This window comes from Panthera pardus, unplaced genomic scaffold (genome assembly GCF_024362965.1).
Source record: "Panthera pardus isolate Hobbes unplaced genomic scaffold, ASM2436296v1 HiC_scaffold_11, whole genome shotgun sequence".
Taxonomy (NCBI): domain Eukaryota; kingdom Metazoa; phylum Chordata; class Mammalia; order Carnivora; family Felidae; genus Panthera; species Panthera pardus.
The window spans coordinates 6,218,334-6,233,408 of NW_026526666.1; the positions used below are offsets into that span (position 1 = coordinate 6,218,334).

Consider the following 15,075-nt stretch of genomic DNA (forward strand, 5'->3'; position numbering starts at 1 on the left):
TTTTGCCAGTTTCACTATGATACGTCATGCAGAAGATCGATTCAAGTCACGTCTGAAGGGAGTTCTCTGTGCCTCTTGGAGTTCAATGCTTTTTTCCTTCCCCAGATCGGGGAAGTTCTCAGCTATGATTTGTTCAAGTACACCTTCAGCCCCTTTCTCTCCCTCTTCCTCTTCTGAAATTCCTATCATACGGATATTGTTACATTTGACTGCATCACTTAGTTCTCTAATTCTCCCCTCATACTGCTGGATTTTTTTTTATCTCTCTTTTTATCAGCTTCCTCTTTTCCCATAATTTTTATCTTCTAATTCACCTATTCTCTCCTCTGCCTCTTCAATCCGAGCTGTGTTCACCTCCATTTTATTTTGTGCCTCATTTATAGCATTTTTTAGCTCCTCATGACTATTTCTTAATCCCTTGATCTCTGTAGCAATAGCTTCTCTGCTGTCCTCTATACGTTTTTCAAGCTCAGCAATTATTTTTATGACTATTATTCTAAATTCTTGTTCCGTTAGAGTGCTTAAGTCATTTTTGATCAATTCATTAGCTGTTGCTACTTCCTGGAGTTTCTTTTGAGGAGAATTCTTCCGTTTCATCATTTTGGATAGTCCCTGGGGTGGTGTGGAACTGCAGGGAACTTCCCCTGTGCTTTCTGGAGTAACTTGTGTTGGTGGGCGGGGCCACAGTCAGACCCACTGCTGGGGCCAAAGACTGGTGTGTACCTTATCTTCCCCTCTCCCAGGGGTAGGACTCACTGTGGAGTGGTGTGGCCCCTGTCTGGGCTACTTGCACACTGCCAGGTTTGTGGTGCTGCTTCAATGGGGTCTGGCGTATTAGCTGGGGTGGATCCACAAGGTGCACCAGGATGGGAGGGGTAGGCTCAGCTTGCTTTGCCATCAGTGGTCCGCTGCAGGAAGGGCCTTGCAGCACCGGAAGGGAGGGATGGATCCACAGAAGTACAGCGTTGGGTGTTTGCACAGTGCCAGCAAGTTCGTGATGGGAACTGGTTCCCTTTGGAATTTCGGCTGGGGGATGGGAGAGGGAAATGGCGCTTGCCAGTGCCTTTGTTCCCCACCAAGCTGAGCTCTGTCTTCCAGGGCTCAACATCTCTCCCTCCTGGCATCCTCTCACCCTCCCGCTCTCCGAGCAGAGCTGCTGACTTTTAACATTCCATATGTTAAGTCCTGCTGGCTGTCAGAACACACTCTGTCAGGCCCTCCACTTTTGCAAGCCAGATTCAGGGGCTCTGCCTTGCTGGGTGGGCTGGCTGCCCCTCCACCACCCCGGCTCCCTCCCTTCAGTCCATGTAGCACGCACCACCTCTCTGCCCTTCCTACTCTCTTCCATGGGCCTCTCGTCTATGCTTGGCTCTGGAGAGTCTGTTCTGCTGGTCTTCTGGTGTTTTTCTGGGTTATTTAGGCAGGTGTGGGTGGAATCTAAGTGATCAGCTGGACCAGGTGATCCCAGCGTCCTCCTATGCCGCCATCTTCTCCTCCCTATTTTATTGGTTTTTAAATATAATTTATTGTCAAATTGGCTAACATACAGTGTGTACAGTGTGCTCTTGGTTTTGGGGGTAGATTCCCATGGTTCATCACATACATACAACACCCAGTGGAGGTTCCTCAAAAAATTTAAAATAGAACTACCCTACGACTTAGAAATAGCACTACTAGGAGTTTATCCAAAGGATACAGGAGTGCTAAGTCATAGGGGCACCTGTATCCCAATGTTTACAATTCTGATTTTAAATGACTACATTACCCCTGAAATCTATCCAACTGAAAAAATCATATTCAGCAAGGTAAAAATTGTTGCCAACTGGTGTAAATGTTTGTGATACCAATTTTATTTAACAAACATACCCAATATGAATGTCTAATTTACTTGTTTTCTCCTTTTCTCTTTATAGAAGATAAGGATCCTAATTTGGACACAATGTTGAATATCCCATCAGCACTTACTGCAACAGTAATTCCTGTCGTAGTGACTGTTCCTCAAGGCAAAGGAAAACCAAAATCAAAAGGCAAAGAAAAACCCAGAGAATCAATTAAAGAAGAGGAACACCCAAAAGAAGAAGAGAAAAAGGTACAGGGACTTGCCATGGATCCCAAAACTCTACTCCTACCTCAGTGTTAACTTTTTTTTAAATCATGAGTTAGGTCCATAGTGTTATTGCACTACATATACATTCTTGTGCAAATGAATTAACATTCCCTGGAGTTTCAATTTTGAATGAATGAGAAGAGATGTGCACACAGGAGTTGGGTCCCTATGCCAGGAGACATATTGTCATATACATCTCTCTCAGGTCTTTCATTCTAAACTCAGCAGGACAAGCTCAGCCTTTTTTGCCACTCTGGTTCTTGAGTTTTCTTTGCTTTTGGTTGGTTAAGTTCCTACCATTCTCTAAGTACTTTATTTAGCTTCATTAGATAAATAACAATTGAAAGAGGAGTATCTTTAATTAAATAATGGAAATGCTTCCATTTGGTAAACTTGGGCTTAGATTTATATGCCAAGGATTGAAGGACAGTCTGCTTCTGGCTAAAGACCAGTTCACCCTGTACCTCCAACCTGCCACCCAATGCAAACACACACTCACAGAGGCTTTGGTTCCAAACATGTTCCTGATAGAAGAATACAGATCAAAAGAGGAGCAAGAAAACCACTGATGAACTCTTGACTCTTTAGGCATTTACTAGAACAGCTGTGCAGTTTGTACAATTTACAAACACTCAACTCGTTAGAATAAAAAAAACGTGTTAAAAAGAGATCAGGGATCTTGATTTCAGACCTCGGCCCTTTAAAACTTATGGGGTTTGTATGCTACTTAGCCTCTCTGTACCATATTTATTTAGCTTTACTGCAAGATGACTTTTCTCAAGCCAGGACACTTGACCCTTGCTAAATGAAAATTGCATGGTGTTTGAGCAGAATAGCCCTGGATAATTCACTAATTTGACTGAAAGCAATTTGGTAGCAAACCAGTCAGCTCTCCTAAAATTTTTAAAAAGTGACGCTAATGGAAGGATGGGAGATAATTACTGGTTTTTTGTGTAATGGTAGATTTGTCATGGCAAGGTTCATGTCTTTAAGCAGTATTATTCATTTTACAGAATTTCATAATTTCTTTCCTCTTAATTTGGTTTTGTATTTTTAATTGATTTTTAGCTAACTTTTCAGATTTTATTATTTGTTAGTAACAAAGGCAGAGCAATTTAAATGATCAACAGTAGAAGACTAATTAGAATAAACTAAAGATCCAGAAACAAGGGATCGGTTGGAATGACTTCAGTGGCTAACTGGAAAGAAAGCCGACTGGAAAACCTGAAATTATTATTGTGAGGGGTTGGTTGGAAGCAACCAAATAACTTTGATTCTGGAATGCAATTAACCAACCAGGTATTCAGGCATAGTTGGCAGAAAATTAATTAGGATTTTTCCCTAGACACACCCAAACTTCATCAGTTTATAAATAATCTTTTTATGCCCTTTTTAAATTGTTTTTACTTACTACAAAAGTAATGCCTGCTTATTAGAGAAAAATAAGGACACATATCCTAACAGCATAACATCTCTAACACCCAAACTTTAAAAAATACACAAAGTGGGTAGTGGGAATGTGGTCAGCCTTTACACCCACACTTGCAAACAGAGATATCATTCAAGGCCTACTTCAAGGCCCAACTCCTCCATGATCCTTTCCTAACTATTCTCATTAACTTTGATATCTTCATTTTTTGAGGAGAGATGTGCCAACAATTTGGTACTATAATTTAATTGTTTCACATGTCTATGTACCATTCTACAATATAGAATATAAATTGCACAAAGGTAGAGACTCATGCATTTTATAGGTTCCATCACAGGGCCCACTAGTCATGGGCAAGTCATATGTTAAGCACTCAGCAAGTCCATGCTTAGTTGTAATAAATCAATAGCTCATTTAGAAAATAACAATTATTCACATGTTAAATTATTTACAGGAAGAAGTGGAACCAGAACCTGTTTTACAGGAGACTCTTTATGTTCCCACTTTCCAAAACCTAAATGTGTCTTGCCCCAATGGGCTCCTAGTAACCTTCATTGGGCAAGAGTCTACAGGTGAGTGTTAGCTGGTGTAGAGCAAGGAGGGAGTGGAGCGAAAAAATATAGAAAACAATTAAATCACCATTGAAAGTGTGTATTTTCCTACTAGTTAAATATACTTGTTAATAATGAACAATAGGCTAATAATAATAATAACCCTCATTTTCTGAGCATTTACTGATAGCTTGGCACTAAGTATTTAATATACATGAAAAAATACAACTATTATAGGGGCGCCTGGGTGGTTCAGTCGGTTGAACATCCAACTCTTGATTTTGGCTCAGATGATGATCTCATGGTTCATGATATCAAGCCCCGCATTGGGCTCTGCACTGTAGGCCAGGAGCCTGCTTGGGGTTCTCTCTGGCCCTCCCTGCTCATGTTCTCTCTCTCTCTCTCTCTCTCAAAATAAATAAATAAACATTTTTTAAAAATACAACTATTTTAAGCTAAGTCCTAGTAATTCCATTTTACAAAATAAATTGAGGCTTCGGGAGGTTCATTAATTTGCCTAAGGTCACTCAACTCCTAAGTGGCAGAGATAAAAGTCCATTCTTGGTCCAGTGATGGCAAAGCCTAGAGGCCATACAGAAATAACAGACATTATAAAATCATATGCTGATACTTGAGAACAAGACTGGTTTCCTTCAAGCATTCAACCTGCACTTGCCTCTCCCTCCTTTGTGCTCACTGTCCTTTGTTTTGACCAGCCAAGCAAATTAATGTACCTGTGTCCCTTTGTAGAGGCAGGAAGACAGGGCCCACAATAGTTGTTAAGAGCACTGACTTTGCCATCACTGGACCAAGAATGGACTTTTATCTCTGCCACTTAGGAGTTGAGTGACCTTAGTCACAATAAGTTCAAGTAGGATTTCTTTACCCTAATTGGGGCATCCACGTTGGTGACTGAATTTGCATATCACTTAAATGGAGACCCACTATTGCAATAGAATTAACAGAAGCAGCAAAGCAAACATGGGCCTGGGACTTGAGTTCTGACTATATGGCCCTTTCAGTTACTTACTGTCTCTAGACCATGTTTCTTCATCTATAAATGTTGTATTGTATCAGTGGGTCTTGATCTTTTTTCACAACCAAATATTCTCTTTATTATAATTTCCTTATGTACACCATATTGGAAAAGTATATCTATCAAAGAAAAAGAGTATGCCTATTGAAAAATAATTCAATGTCACATTTACTTGCCACCCAAATGAAAAGAAACTAAATGTTGCAGTTGATCTGATTTGTCTCAATCTTGTTTTTCATTAGGCTTTATCAATTATTAAAAATAGACCATGAATCTTGGAATCGATTTCCCAGGATTCCTAGTGGCCCAGGTTTTCCATGATGAGATGACTGTGTGATGACCATGAAGGGTCTTCCAGAGTCAAAGTCAAAGATGTTATGAGTGTACTAAGAGGGATATTTCTAGATAAGAACATATTTGTCTGCTTGTTCACTTGATCCTATTATCAAATTCCAGCTTTCCACCTTTTCTTATTAGTTTCATTATCTAGCCTGATATTTTTATCCTTATGTCATGGAGACAATGTGGTTAATAATAACTCTGCTTGGAACATGTAATCTTTTAAAAATTTTCCATATATTATGAATATCCTAATTCAAGTCTGAACATAATTACGACATAAATACCAAAGGAGCAATGTTTTCATTAGGGTCAGCCTTGCACAGAAGGAGGGAAGGTCATGCGGTATATGAAGAAAGAGCTTTCTTGGGTGACCTTGGACAAGTCATAACCCTCTCCACCTGAATTTCTTCATTTATAAGATAGTGTCATATACTAAACAGGGTTATTATAAGTATTAAATGAGAAAATACTGTCTAATTTGGAGCATACTAATCCAGTGTTAGGTTTTGGGTGGTTTTTGTTTGTTTTGGGTCATGGTAGCAGCAGTTGTTTTTACAACATAAGAAAACAGTTAAGCCTAGAGACCCGTTCAACTCCTAGGCCTGCCACTTAACTGTGTGACCTTGGAAAAGCTATAAGCCTTTCCAGCCTCCATTTCTTCAAAACCCTGGAAAGTGAAGTCTCCCTTAAAAGTTTGCTGGGATGAGCTGAATAAAATACATATACAAAGCATTTAACATATAAAAACATCCAAGTAAGTGCTTATTAGTTTATTGTTAGTAATACTTCTGTGACTTAGAGGGTATCACGAAGGGCCCTCATTTCAAAATATTTTTCTATCAGCCTGATACAGTCCTTGAAATGCCATCATTACATGTTGATAAACCACTTTACAAATTGAGAAGAGGAAAATATTTGGTTAGCAAAAACTGAATTTTCGTTAATATTTTCTTTTGAAGGAAATTACCAGGTGCTTTTCTCCTTAATTGCCAGCTTAGAGTAGAATGCTGAGAAAAATCTGGATTTGGTTAGAGATGAGGGCATCGATGATGTTAACTCTGAAAAATGATGAAATATTTTGGAAGGGCAAGCCTGAAGTGAGTGACTCCCCCTGAGGCTCCAGGCAGCCAGGGGTCACCAGGAGAGCATTGAGCACCCAGGGGCAAGAGCTTAGTCAAGGGCAAGAGAAAAGTGCCAACAGGGAGAAAAGGGAACCTCTAAGGACAGCAAAGCTCTGCTTCCTTCCTAATTTTGCCAGAGGTGTCCTAGAACTCATGAGAAAGAATGGGTTGTACATAGAGAAGGTACCTATTGAGTACCTACAGACGACCTTCTTTACTACATTTGACCATATAGCAAAGGTAGAAAAGAACCAGTGCTCTGCGCCATCGGTCATGACATGGAAACTGCCCTATTACTCAGCTGTAGACAGAAGAATGAAAACAATTAAGCAACAAGATAAAACACCGGCCACACAGCATTGCCCAGTTCACATTAAGGCTTGCTTTTTTTTCAGATGGGAATGTTATGGATGAGGAACCCACTTGGGACATCATGGTCCGGCAGAGCTACCCCCAGAAGGTGAAGCACTATGAGTACTATAAGACGGTGATGCCACCAGTGGAACAGGAGGCATCAAGAGTTATCACCAGGCAAGGCACTGTTGTCAAGTACATGTTGGATGGATCCACACAGGTAAGAGAATGTTAGATAAATAATTCTCCTTCCTGCTGCAAAGTAAAATACAAACAAGCTATGGGGCAGGAGTAGTGTTGTGGTAGGTAAGAAGGACAACCCACTTGAAAATGGAGTGACACCGGAGATGGAAAATTGAGAATAGAACAGTAGAATAGAATAGAATAGAATAGTCTGCCAATAAGACTATTTGTATCCTTATTATAAATAAGCTTATTCTATATATGACCCAAGGCTGAGGATTAAACACAGTGTTCGCCTCCTCTGCCTCTCAAGGCACCTTAAAATAATAATAATAAAAAAATACTTTTGAATAGTGCATTCACAACTGTACTGGAAAACAACAAGATGTGTCATCAGTGGATGAAAATTGTGTGAGAATTTCTAGAAAATGCAAGTCAGGTGAGATCAGACTGACGGAGAAACAGAAGAAAGTTTAAAACATGTACAGTGAAAAGCCTGCAGCAAAATTCAAACTCAGAAGTTTTAACACAGACATTTCACAGATGGAGATCTGCACTCAGAAAATCGAGTTAGTGTCCCAGGTGACTCACTACTACCTGGAGGGTGGCAACCAGACATCAAAATACCCAGGAGATGTGTGTCCTGCTCCATTCCTTCCCAGCGACCAGAGGCTACGCCACCAAGAAGTGAACAGGGATCCTCAAACAGAAATATGACTGTGCACCCAAGAGTCATCAACCCTACAGAAAAACCAACTGCATGAAAGTAAATTACAGAATAATAAAAAATTAAAGACAGAGCACCTAAGAAGAAGCATAGTTAAACAAAAAACTTGGAAGTGAGTAGAAGTAATATAGACAGACACTTGAGAGGCTAACAATCTATAAAATAACAATAAAACAAGAACAGTTGCTGTGGAAAAAAAGTCGAGAGTTTTTAGATACTAAAAATGACAATTGTGTATCAAATCACTATGTTGTACACCTGAAAGTCAGATAATAGTGTATGTCAGTATACTTCAATTAAAAATTTAAGAGGGGTTCCTGGGTGGCTCAGTCAGTTAAGTGACCCACTCTTGATTTTGGCTCAGGTCATGATCTCATGGTTATTGAGTCCAAGCCCCGTGTCAGGCTCCGCACTGACAGTGTGGAACCTGCTTGGGCTTCTCTCTCTCTCCCTCTCTCTCTGCCCCTCCTCTGCTCATGCATGCTCTCTCTGTCTCTCTCTGTCTCTCTCTCTCAACATAAATAAACTTTAAAAATACAAAATAAATAAAAATTTAAAAGGAGAAAAAAACAAAAATAATTGTGAAAATTGGGGGGGGTGGGGGAGTGGATTGTGAGGGAGAGAAAAGTTAAGAGACATGGAAAAGGGATCTGAAGAATACAATCTCCAGAAGAAGAAAATGGTGGGAGTGAAGAAGGAAAATAAAGGAAGAAACAACATAGGGAATTTTCCCAGAACGAAAAAAAAAAAAATACTTTGGATTAAACAAGAGTCAATCAGGATTGATACTAATAATCTTTAAAAGATCATCTAGATATGTTGTAGTGCAGTTTTGGGACTGCGCAGATAGACAATCCCGAAAGCTTCCTAAAGGAAACCAGTTACCTAGTACAGAATGCACGGGATGGACGTTAGATTTCTCATGAGCAGCAGCTGGTGGTGGTTCTTGTCATGTTCACTGGTGAGCGATAGAGATTGATCCAGACAGATGTATCTGTAGCACCTGTAGACACCATATCTGCTAGATAGATATCGACAGACACTAAACATTTAAATATGTGATAAAGTTTTAAATGTAGTCATTATGTAAGTTGCAACAGAGTGCATAATTTTCCAGTGACATAGGGGAAGGATGAAGAATAGAGAAAATAGGGGTTCCTGGATGGCTCAGTTGGCTAAGTGTTCAACTTTGGCTCAGGTCATGATCTCACGGTTCATGAGTTCAAGCCCTGCAGCAAGCTCTATGCTAACAGCTCGGAGCCTGAAGCCTGCCTCGGATTCTGTGTCTCCTTCTCTCTCTGCCCTTCGGCTCATGCTCTATCTCTCTCTAAAATAAATAAACATTAAAAAAATTTTTTTAATGGAGAAAATAAAAACTCAAGTTAATCCAATAAAAGACAAGAAATAAAAAGAAAGGAAACAAAATAGAAAGTAAATGGAAAACATTAAATAATATTATTTTGCTGGATAGTAAGCTATTCTCTCTGCGCTCCCAATCTATCCTCCTATATTATGTTTGTGTTGCTGAGTCTGTAGGTCTGCAAAGAGCGTTTTTCCTTTGGATTTATTTTAACTTATGTCAGTCTGACACAGCATTAAATGTTAACCAGCCTCTTGCTTGCTTCTGAGAACATAAGGATTTCGCTTTTCCTTCAGATTCTCTTTGCCGATGGTGCCGTGAGCAGTAGTCCTGATTCAGGTTCTGTTTGTCCTCCTGGTGAAATGCCAACAAGCCCTCACAGCGGCGACTTTATGGACACGGCTTCTCAGCATAAATCAGAAATTGTACCATCTGAGATTGTCATCACAAAGAAAGGTAATAACTGAAGCCTTTCAGTTTATAATGGATTTAATAAGCCTTCAAATGCTCCATAAATGTTCATTATTGTTATTCTTTTACTTCTCATCTTTTCTATGAATATATTCATCTATACTCATAGACGCATATACATATGTATAAACTTTAATTGGAATCACAGCATTACACACTGTCATGAATGGCTTCCTTCTCGTGGTAGTAAATAACGAACATTTTCCTATGCCATTATATACACTTCCACATTAGGTCTAGTGCTGGGCTAGTGTTTTAGGGTTAGTTGACCAGATCGGTAATGTCAAGGTTCTAAGTAGGCATCTCTTTGGTTCTCTTGACTTTCCTCAGAGCTGCAAAGGCCCCAGGTTCTCATGTAGTAACCCTCAAAGCAAAACGCGAAGAGAGTGGACACAAGAACTTTCAAGGTTGTCTGTCTATCAGGGAGGAAAACATTTCTGGATTCCACCGCCTTCCCCCACCAGAAGACCTTCCCTTATATCTCACTGACTAGACCTGGCCAGGGACCTAAGCTGGAAAAACAAGCATTTGATGTTTCTGGCCTTTTTCTCAGGAGATGCTCACTACCTGTAGGGAAAAAAGAAGTCGGGTAACAGTTGAGTAAGCAATCAACAGTGTCTGCCATAGTCTAAATTATGAAATTGCTCTCCTCAGAGGTATTCTCTATTTACACCCCTACCTCCAGTGTTGTACGAAAATATTTCCTTCCTCATACCCTTGCCGATGCTGGATTTCCTCATTCTCTTAATCTTATTCCATTTGATAGATAATTAATAATCTTATTATTGTGTTAATTTGCATTTCTTTATTACTGGTGAGGTTGAATATTCAATAATTTTTTTCTTTATGAATTTTTCTATTCACATATTTTCTTGTTTACCATTGGGAAGTTCATTATTTACATATTTATTTGTAAGAGATCTTTAGATGTAGGACATGTGTGTTTGTGTACCAGGCACAATTCTGAATACTTTAAAGTATTAAATCAGTGAATCCTCATAGCAACCCTGTGTGATATATATTTTAATAATCCCACTTTACAGATGACGAAATTGAGACACAGAGAGGTTAAATAACTGCCTTGAGGCCTCTCAGCTAGTAAGTGGGAGAGCTGGAATTTGGATCTGGGCACCTGCGTTGCAAATTTTTCTCAATCTCTCATTTGACTTAAATGGTCTGAGACCAGGATTTAATCTTCTTTGTCAGTTTCACACACACACCCCTCCCCACCACCACCACAGTAACCAACGACCAAGAGGCAAATTGAATTCCTTTTTTGGTTACTCAAAATTTAGTGAAATAGACTTTCCTTTGGTAGTAGCAAAAGGTCCTTGGTTGAAGTGAATGAAAGCATCCTCGTAGCTTTCAAACTCCCCAGCTCAAAGGCTCCTTCCTTTTCTGATAGGAGAGGACTTCATGTAAGGGTGGCCACTTTCCTTAGCACCCCACAGGGTTCCAAAGAGTTTCCACCTCCAGCATGGTGTGCTCCAGATTTCTTCAAAGCCCTCCCATCCGAGGTGATGCATTCACTTTAAAAACAAAAACAGGGGCACCTGGGTGGCTCAGTCGGTTGAGCAGCCGACTTTGGCTCAGGTCATGATCTCACGGTCCGTGAGTTCGAGCCCCGCGTCGGGCTCTGTGCTGACGGCTCAGGACCTGGAGCCTGCGTCAGATTCTGGATCCCCTTCTCTCTCCGCCCCACCCCTGCTTGTGCTCCGTCTCTATCTTTCAAAAAAAATGAATAAACATTAAAATAATTAATAAACACATGTCTTACATTTGATGAACCAATATTGATACATTATTATTAACTGAAGTCCATAGTTTGCATTAGGGTTCAATCTTTGATATGTACAGTTCTAAGAGTTTTGACAAATGCATAATGTAGTGAATCCTACCACTACAATATCATACAGAATAATTTTACTCTCTGTGGGAAAAAACAAAAACCCTGTGCTCTATTTATTCATCTTTCTCCTCACCCTCTCCCAAAAACCAGTACCCATGAGCCAACACTCTCTTTTTCCCTCCACCCAGGACCTTGGAAACACTAATCTACTTTCTGTTTCTATGGATTTACACATTCTGGACATTTCATATAAACAGAAGCATACAATATAAGACCTTTTGTGACTGGTTTCTTTTTATCTAGTGTAATATTTTCAAGGGTCATCTATGTTGTAACTTGTGTCAGTACCTCATTTTTATAGCCGAAGAATATTCTCTTGTATGGATATACCACACTTTGTTTACACATTCATCAATGATGGACATATAGGTCGTTTCCACTTTTAGGAAATTACAAATAAAGCTGATGCAAACATTTCTGTACAAGTTTTTGTGTGGACAGATATTTTCATTTCTCTTGAGTACATAAACCAGGAGTGGAATTGCTGGAATAATAACTCTATGTTTCTCGTTTTGAGCACCTGATAAACTGTTTTCCAAAGCAGCTGCATTATTTTATTTTTCACCAGCATGTTGAACACTTTTTCATGTGCTTAGTGGCTATTTTTTACCTTTTTTGGAGAAATGTCTATTCAAATCCTTTCCCCAATTTTTTAAAAGTTATCCATCCTCTTATTATTGAGTTGTAAGTATACTTTGTATATTTTGGATACAACTTCCTTATCAGATACATGATTTGTGAATATTTTCTCCCATTCTTTGTGCTCTTTTTCTACATTCTTCATGATGTCTTTTCATGGTGTCCGTTTTGCTGAAGTCCAATGTATCTGCTTTTTTCCCCCCTCTGGTTGCTTGTGGTTTTGTTATTATATTTAAGAAATTAGTGAATAATCCAAAGTCACAAAGATTTATTCTTATATTTTCTTCTAAGAGTTTTATATTTTTAGTTCTTGAATTTGGGGGTTTTAAATCCATTTTTATAGAACTTTTAAAAAATATTTACTTTTGAGAGAGAGAGAGAACATGTGCACACATGTGGGGAAGGAGCAGAGAGGGAGGGAGACACAGAATCTGAAACAGGCTCCAGGCTCTGAGCTGTCAGCACAGAGCTCAACGTGGGGCTCAAACCCATGAACCATGAGATCATGACCTGAGCCGAAGTCAGACATTCAACCAACTGAGCTGCCCAGGTGCCTCTTTATATAATTTTTTATACGACAAGATATAGGGGTCCAGATTCATTTTTTTGAGCTTACTAAAAAACAATTATTTCCCCCATTGAATTGGTTGGCACCTCAGTCAAGAATCAATTAACCATCAATGGTAAGGTTTATTTTTGGACTCTTACTTCTGCTCCACTGATAAATATGTTTGTCCTTATGCCAACATCTCACTGTCCTGATTACTACAGGTTTATAAGTTTGAAACTGGAAAGTGGGAGTCATCCATGTTCGTTTTACTTTTTTAATGTTGTTTGGACTACTCTGGGTCCCTTGCATTTCTCTATGATTTTTGGGGACAGATTGTCAATTTCTACAAAAGAGGCAGCTGGGATTTTTAAAAAAAAATTTTTTTTTAACGTTTATTTATTTTTGAGACAGAGAGAGACAAAGCATGAATGGGGGAGGGTCAGAGAGAGAGGGAGACACAGAATCTGAAATAGGCTCCAGGCTCTGAGCTGTCAGCACAGAGCCCGACGCGGGGCTCGAACTCACGGACCGCGAGATCGTGACCTGAGCCGAAGTCGGACGCTTAACCGACTGAGCCAGGCAGCTGGGATTTTTATAGAGATTCCACTGAACATGTAGCTAAATTCTGAGAGTATTGACATCTTAACAATATTGTCCCTAATTCATGAACTTGGGATATCTTTCCACTTACTTAGAACTTCTTTAATTGCAATCCATACTGTCTTATAGTTTTCGGTGTGCAATTATTACGATTGTTTTGTTAAATTTTTCGTGTCTTATTCTTGATCCTATTATAAATGGAATTGTTTTCTTTATTTTTGGATTGTTCATTGATGGTGTATACCAATATAATTGATTTTTTTGTTTGCATTTTGAGCTAGCATCTTAAAATCTTGCTGACCTTTCTTATTCTACCCTTTTTTTGTTTTGCAGCAACTCTGGAAATAAGATCCTAACCCCCAGTGTTTGTTGCTGTTGCTGTTATTGCTGTTTGTTTAGTGACTTTACTGAACTTCTTCTTGTGAATCTCTTTCCTTTGTCCTGTGTAGCTACTGAAGTTTCTGCTCTGTTAGCCCAGTGGTCAGGTAGTGATTAGGCAGGGGTTCCCTTACATGCCTCAAACCAACAAATCTCCCAGCCTTTGCCAAGGGGATGTGTGTGCTTACTGGGGCATTCCTTCATCGCTCTCGCAGTTTAGGCCCTAGCCTTAGCCTCAAACTCAGCCCGTGTTTCTCAGGTGTTTCTTGGACATGAGTACAATCCTGCATGTACATGTGGCCTTCTAGATTCCTAGGAAAATGACAGTTTTTCAAAGTCCCTTTGGTCATCTCATTCTCTAGCTTTTCCTTTTAAGTTTTTAGGTCAGCCTCTTTTTTGCCCCAACTGTTACTGCTGCCTTAGACAGCCACGTTGTGAACAATCGCCACTGACTGTTTCAGCAGGAGCCCCAGGAAAAGGTGGTTTATAATGAGTGAATTCTGACCCAGGTCAGGGTGAGGATTTTCAGGGAGTTTTCAGAGAAGTCAAACAATGACAAGTCTTTGGGAATGGGGCTTTTAGAGAGAATTGCAGGCCTATCTGCCCCCTCCAGTGGCTGCCAGATTGTCACAGCTACTGTAACTCCAAGGCTACTGTTTTTCAAGGTTACTGCAGAGCTGGAGATGGGGTGGAGGGCATGGAGGGGGGTGGGGGTGGGTGCGGATGGAGGGTGAGAATTGGACAAGTTATAACAACACAAAGCAGTTATTCTTACTGAGATGCAACTGTTTTCTTGAATTGTTTCTTGGATTGTTGCAATTCTTTGGTTTATATCCAGAGTTCTGAAAGAGTTGACTTTGATCATTTTTTCCCAGCGCTCTCACTGTTTTGATGGAAGAATGGTTTTTTGAAGGTCCTTTCTTGCCATTCCAGAAGTACTTCTCCCATCTCACAAGAAATACTCTTTAGTATTTTCTTTATTTTTAGCTCTAAATATTTTCTAATTTCCATAATGACCTCCTTTTTGACCCATAATGTTTTTAAATTTCCAAAACTATGAAGTGTTTCTAGGTTTTTTTTAATAATTGATTTTTAACTAATCTTTTGAAATTTGTCAAAACATGATGTATAGCCTCATATATGGGCAAGTGTTGTAAAAAGTCTGTGTGTGATTGGAAGGGCATGTATCCTGTAGTTATTGAGTATAGTGTTCTCTTTATGTCTATTAGATCAAACCTGTTGGTTGTGTTGTCTGGTCCATTTTCAAGTTCAGCAAACTTCTCTGCAAAGGACAAGATAGTAAATATTTGACTTAGAC

At 39.5% G+C, this 15,075-nt stretch overlaps 1 protein-coding gene across 1 annotated transcript in view; it reads left to right on the plus strand.

The window, feature by feature from the left end:
- Positions 1-15,075, plus strand: part of SPAG17 (sperm associated antigen 17) — a 200,298-nt gene that overhangs the window by 113,436 nt on the left and 71,787 nt on the right. The window contains exons 26-29 of the mRNA XM_053889321.1: positions 1,914-2,089; positions 3,991-4,108; positions 6,982-7,160; positions 9,507-9,666. Of these exons, the coding sequence (XP_053745296.1) occupies positions 1,914-2,089; positions 3,991-4,108; positions 6,982-7,160; positions 9,507-9,666 (633 nt within the window). The remainder of the gene's footprint in view (positions 1-1,913; positions 2,090-3,990; positions 4,109-6,981; positions 7,161-9,506; positions 9,667-15,075) is intronic.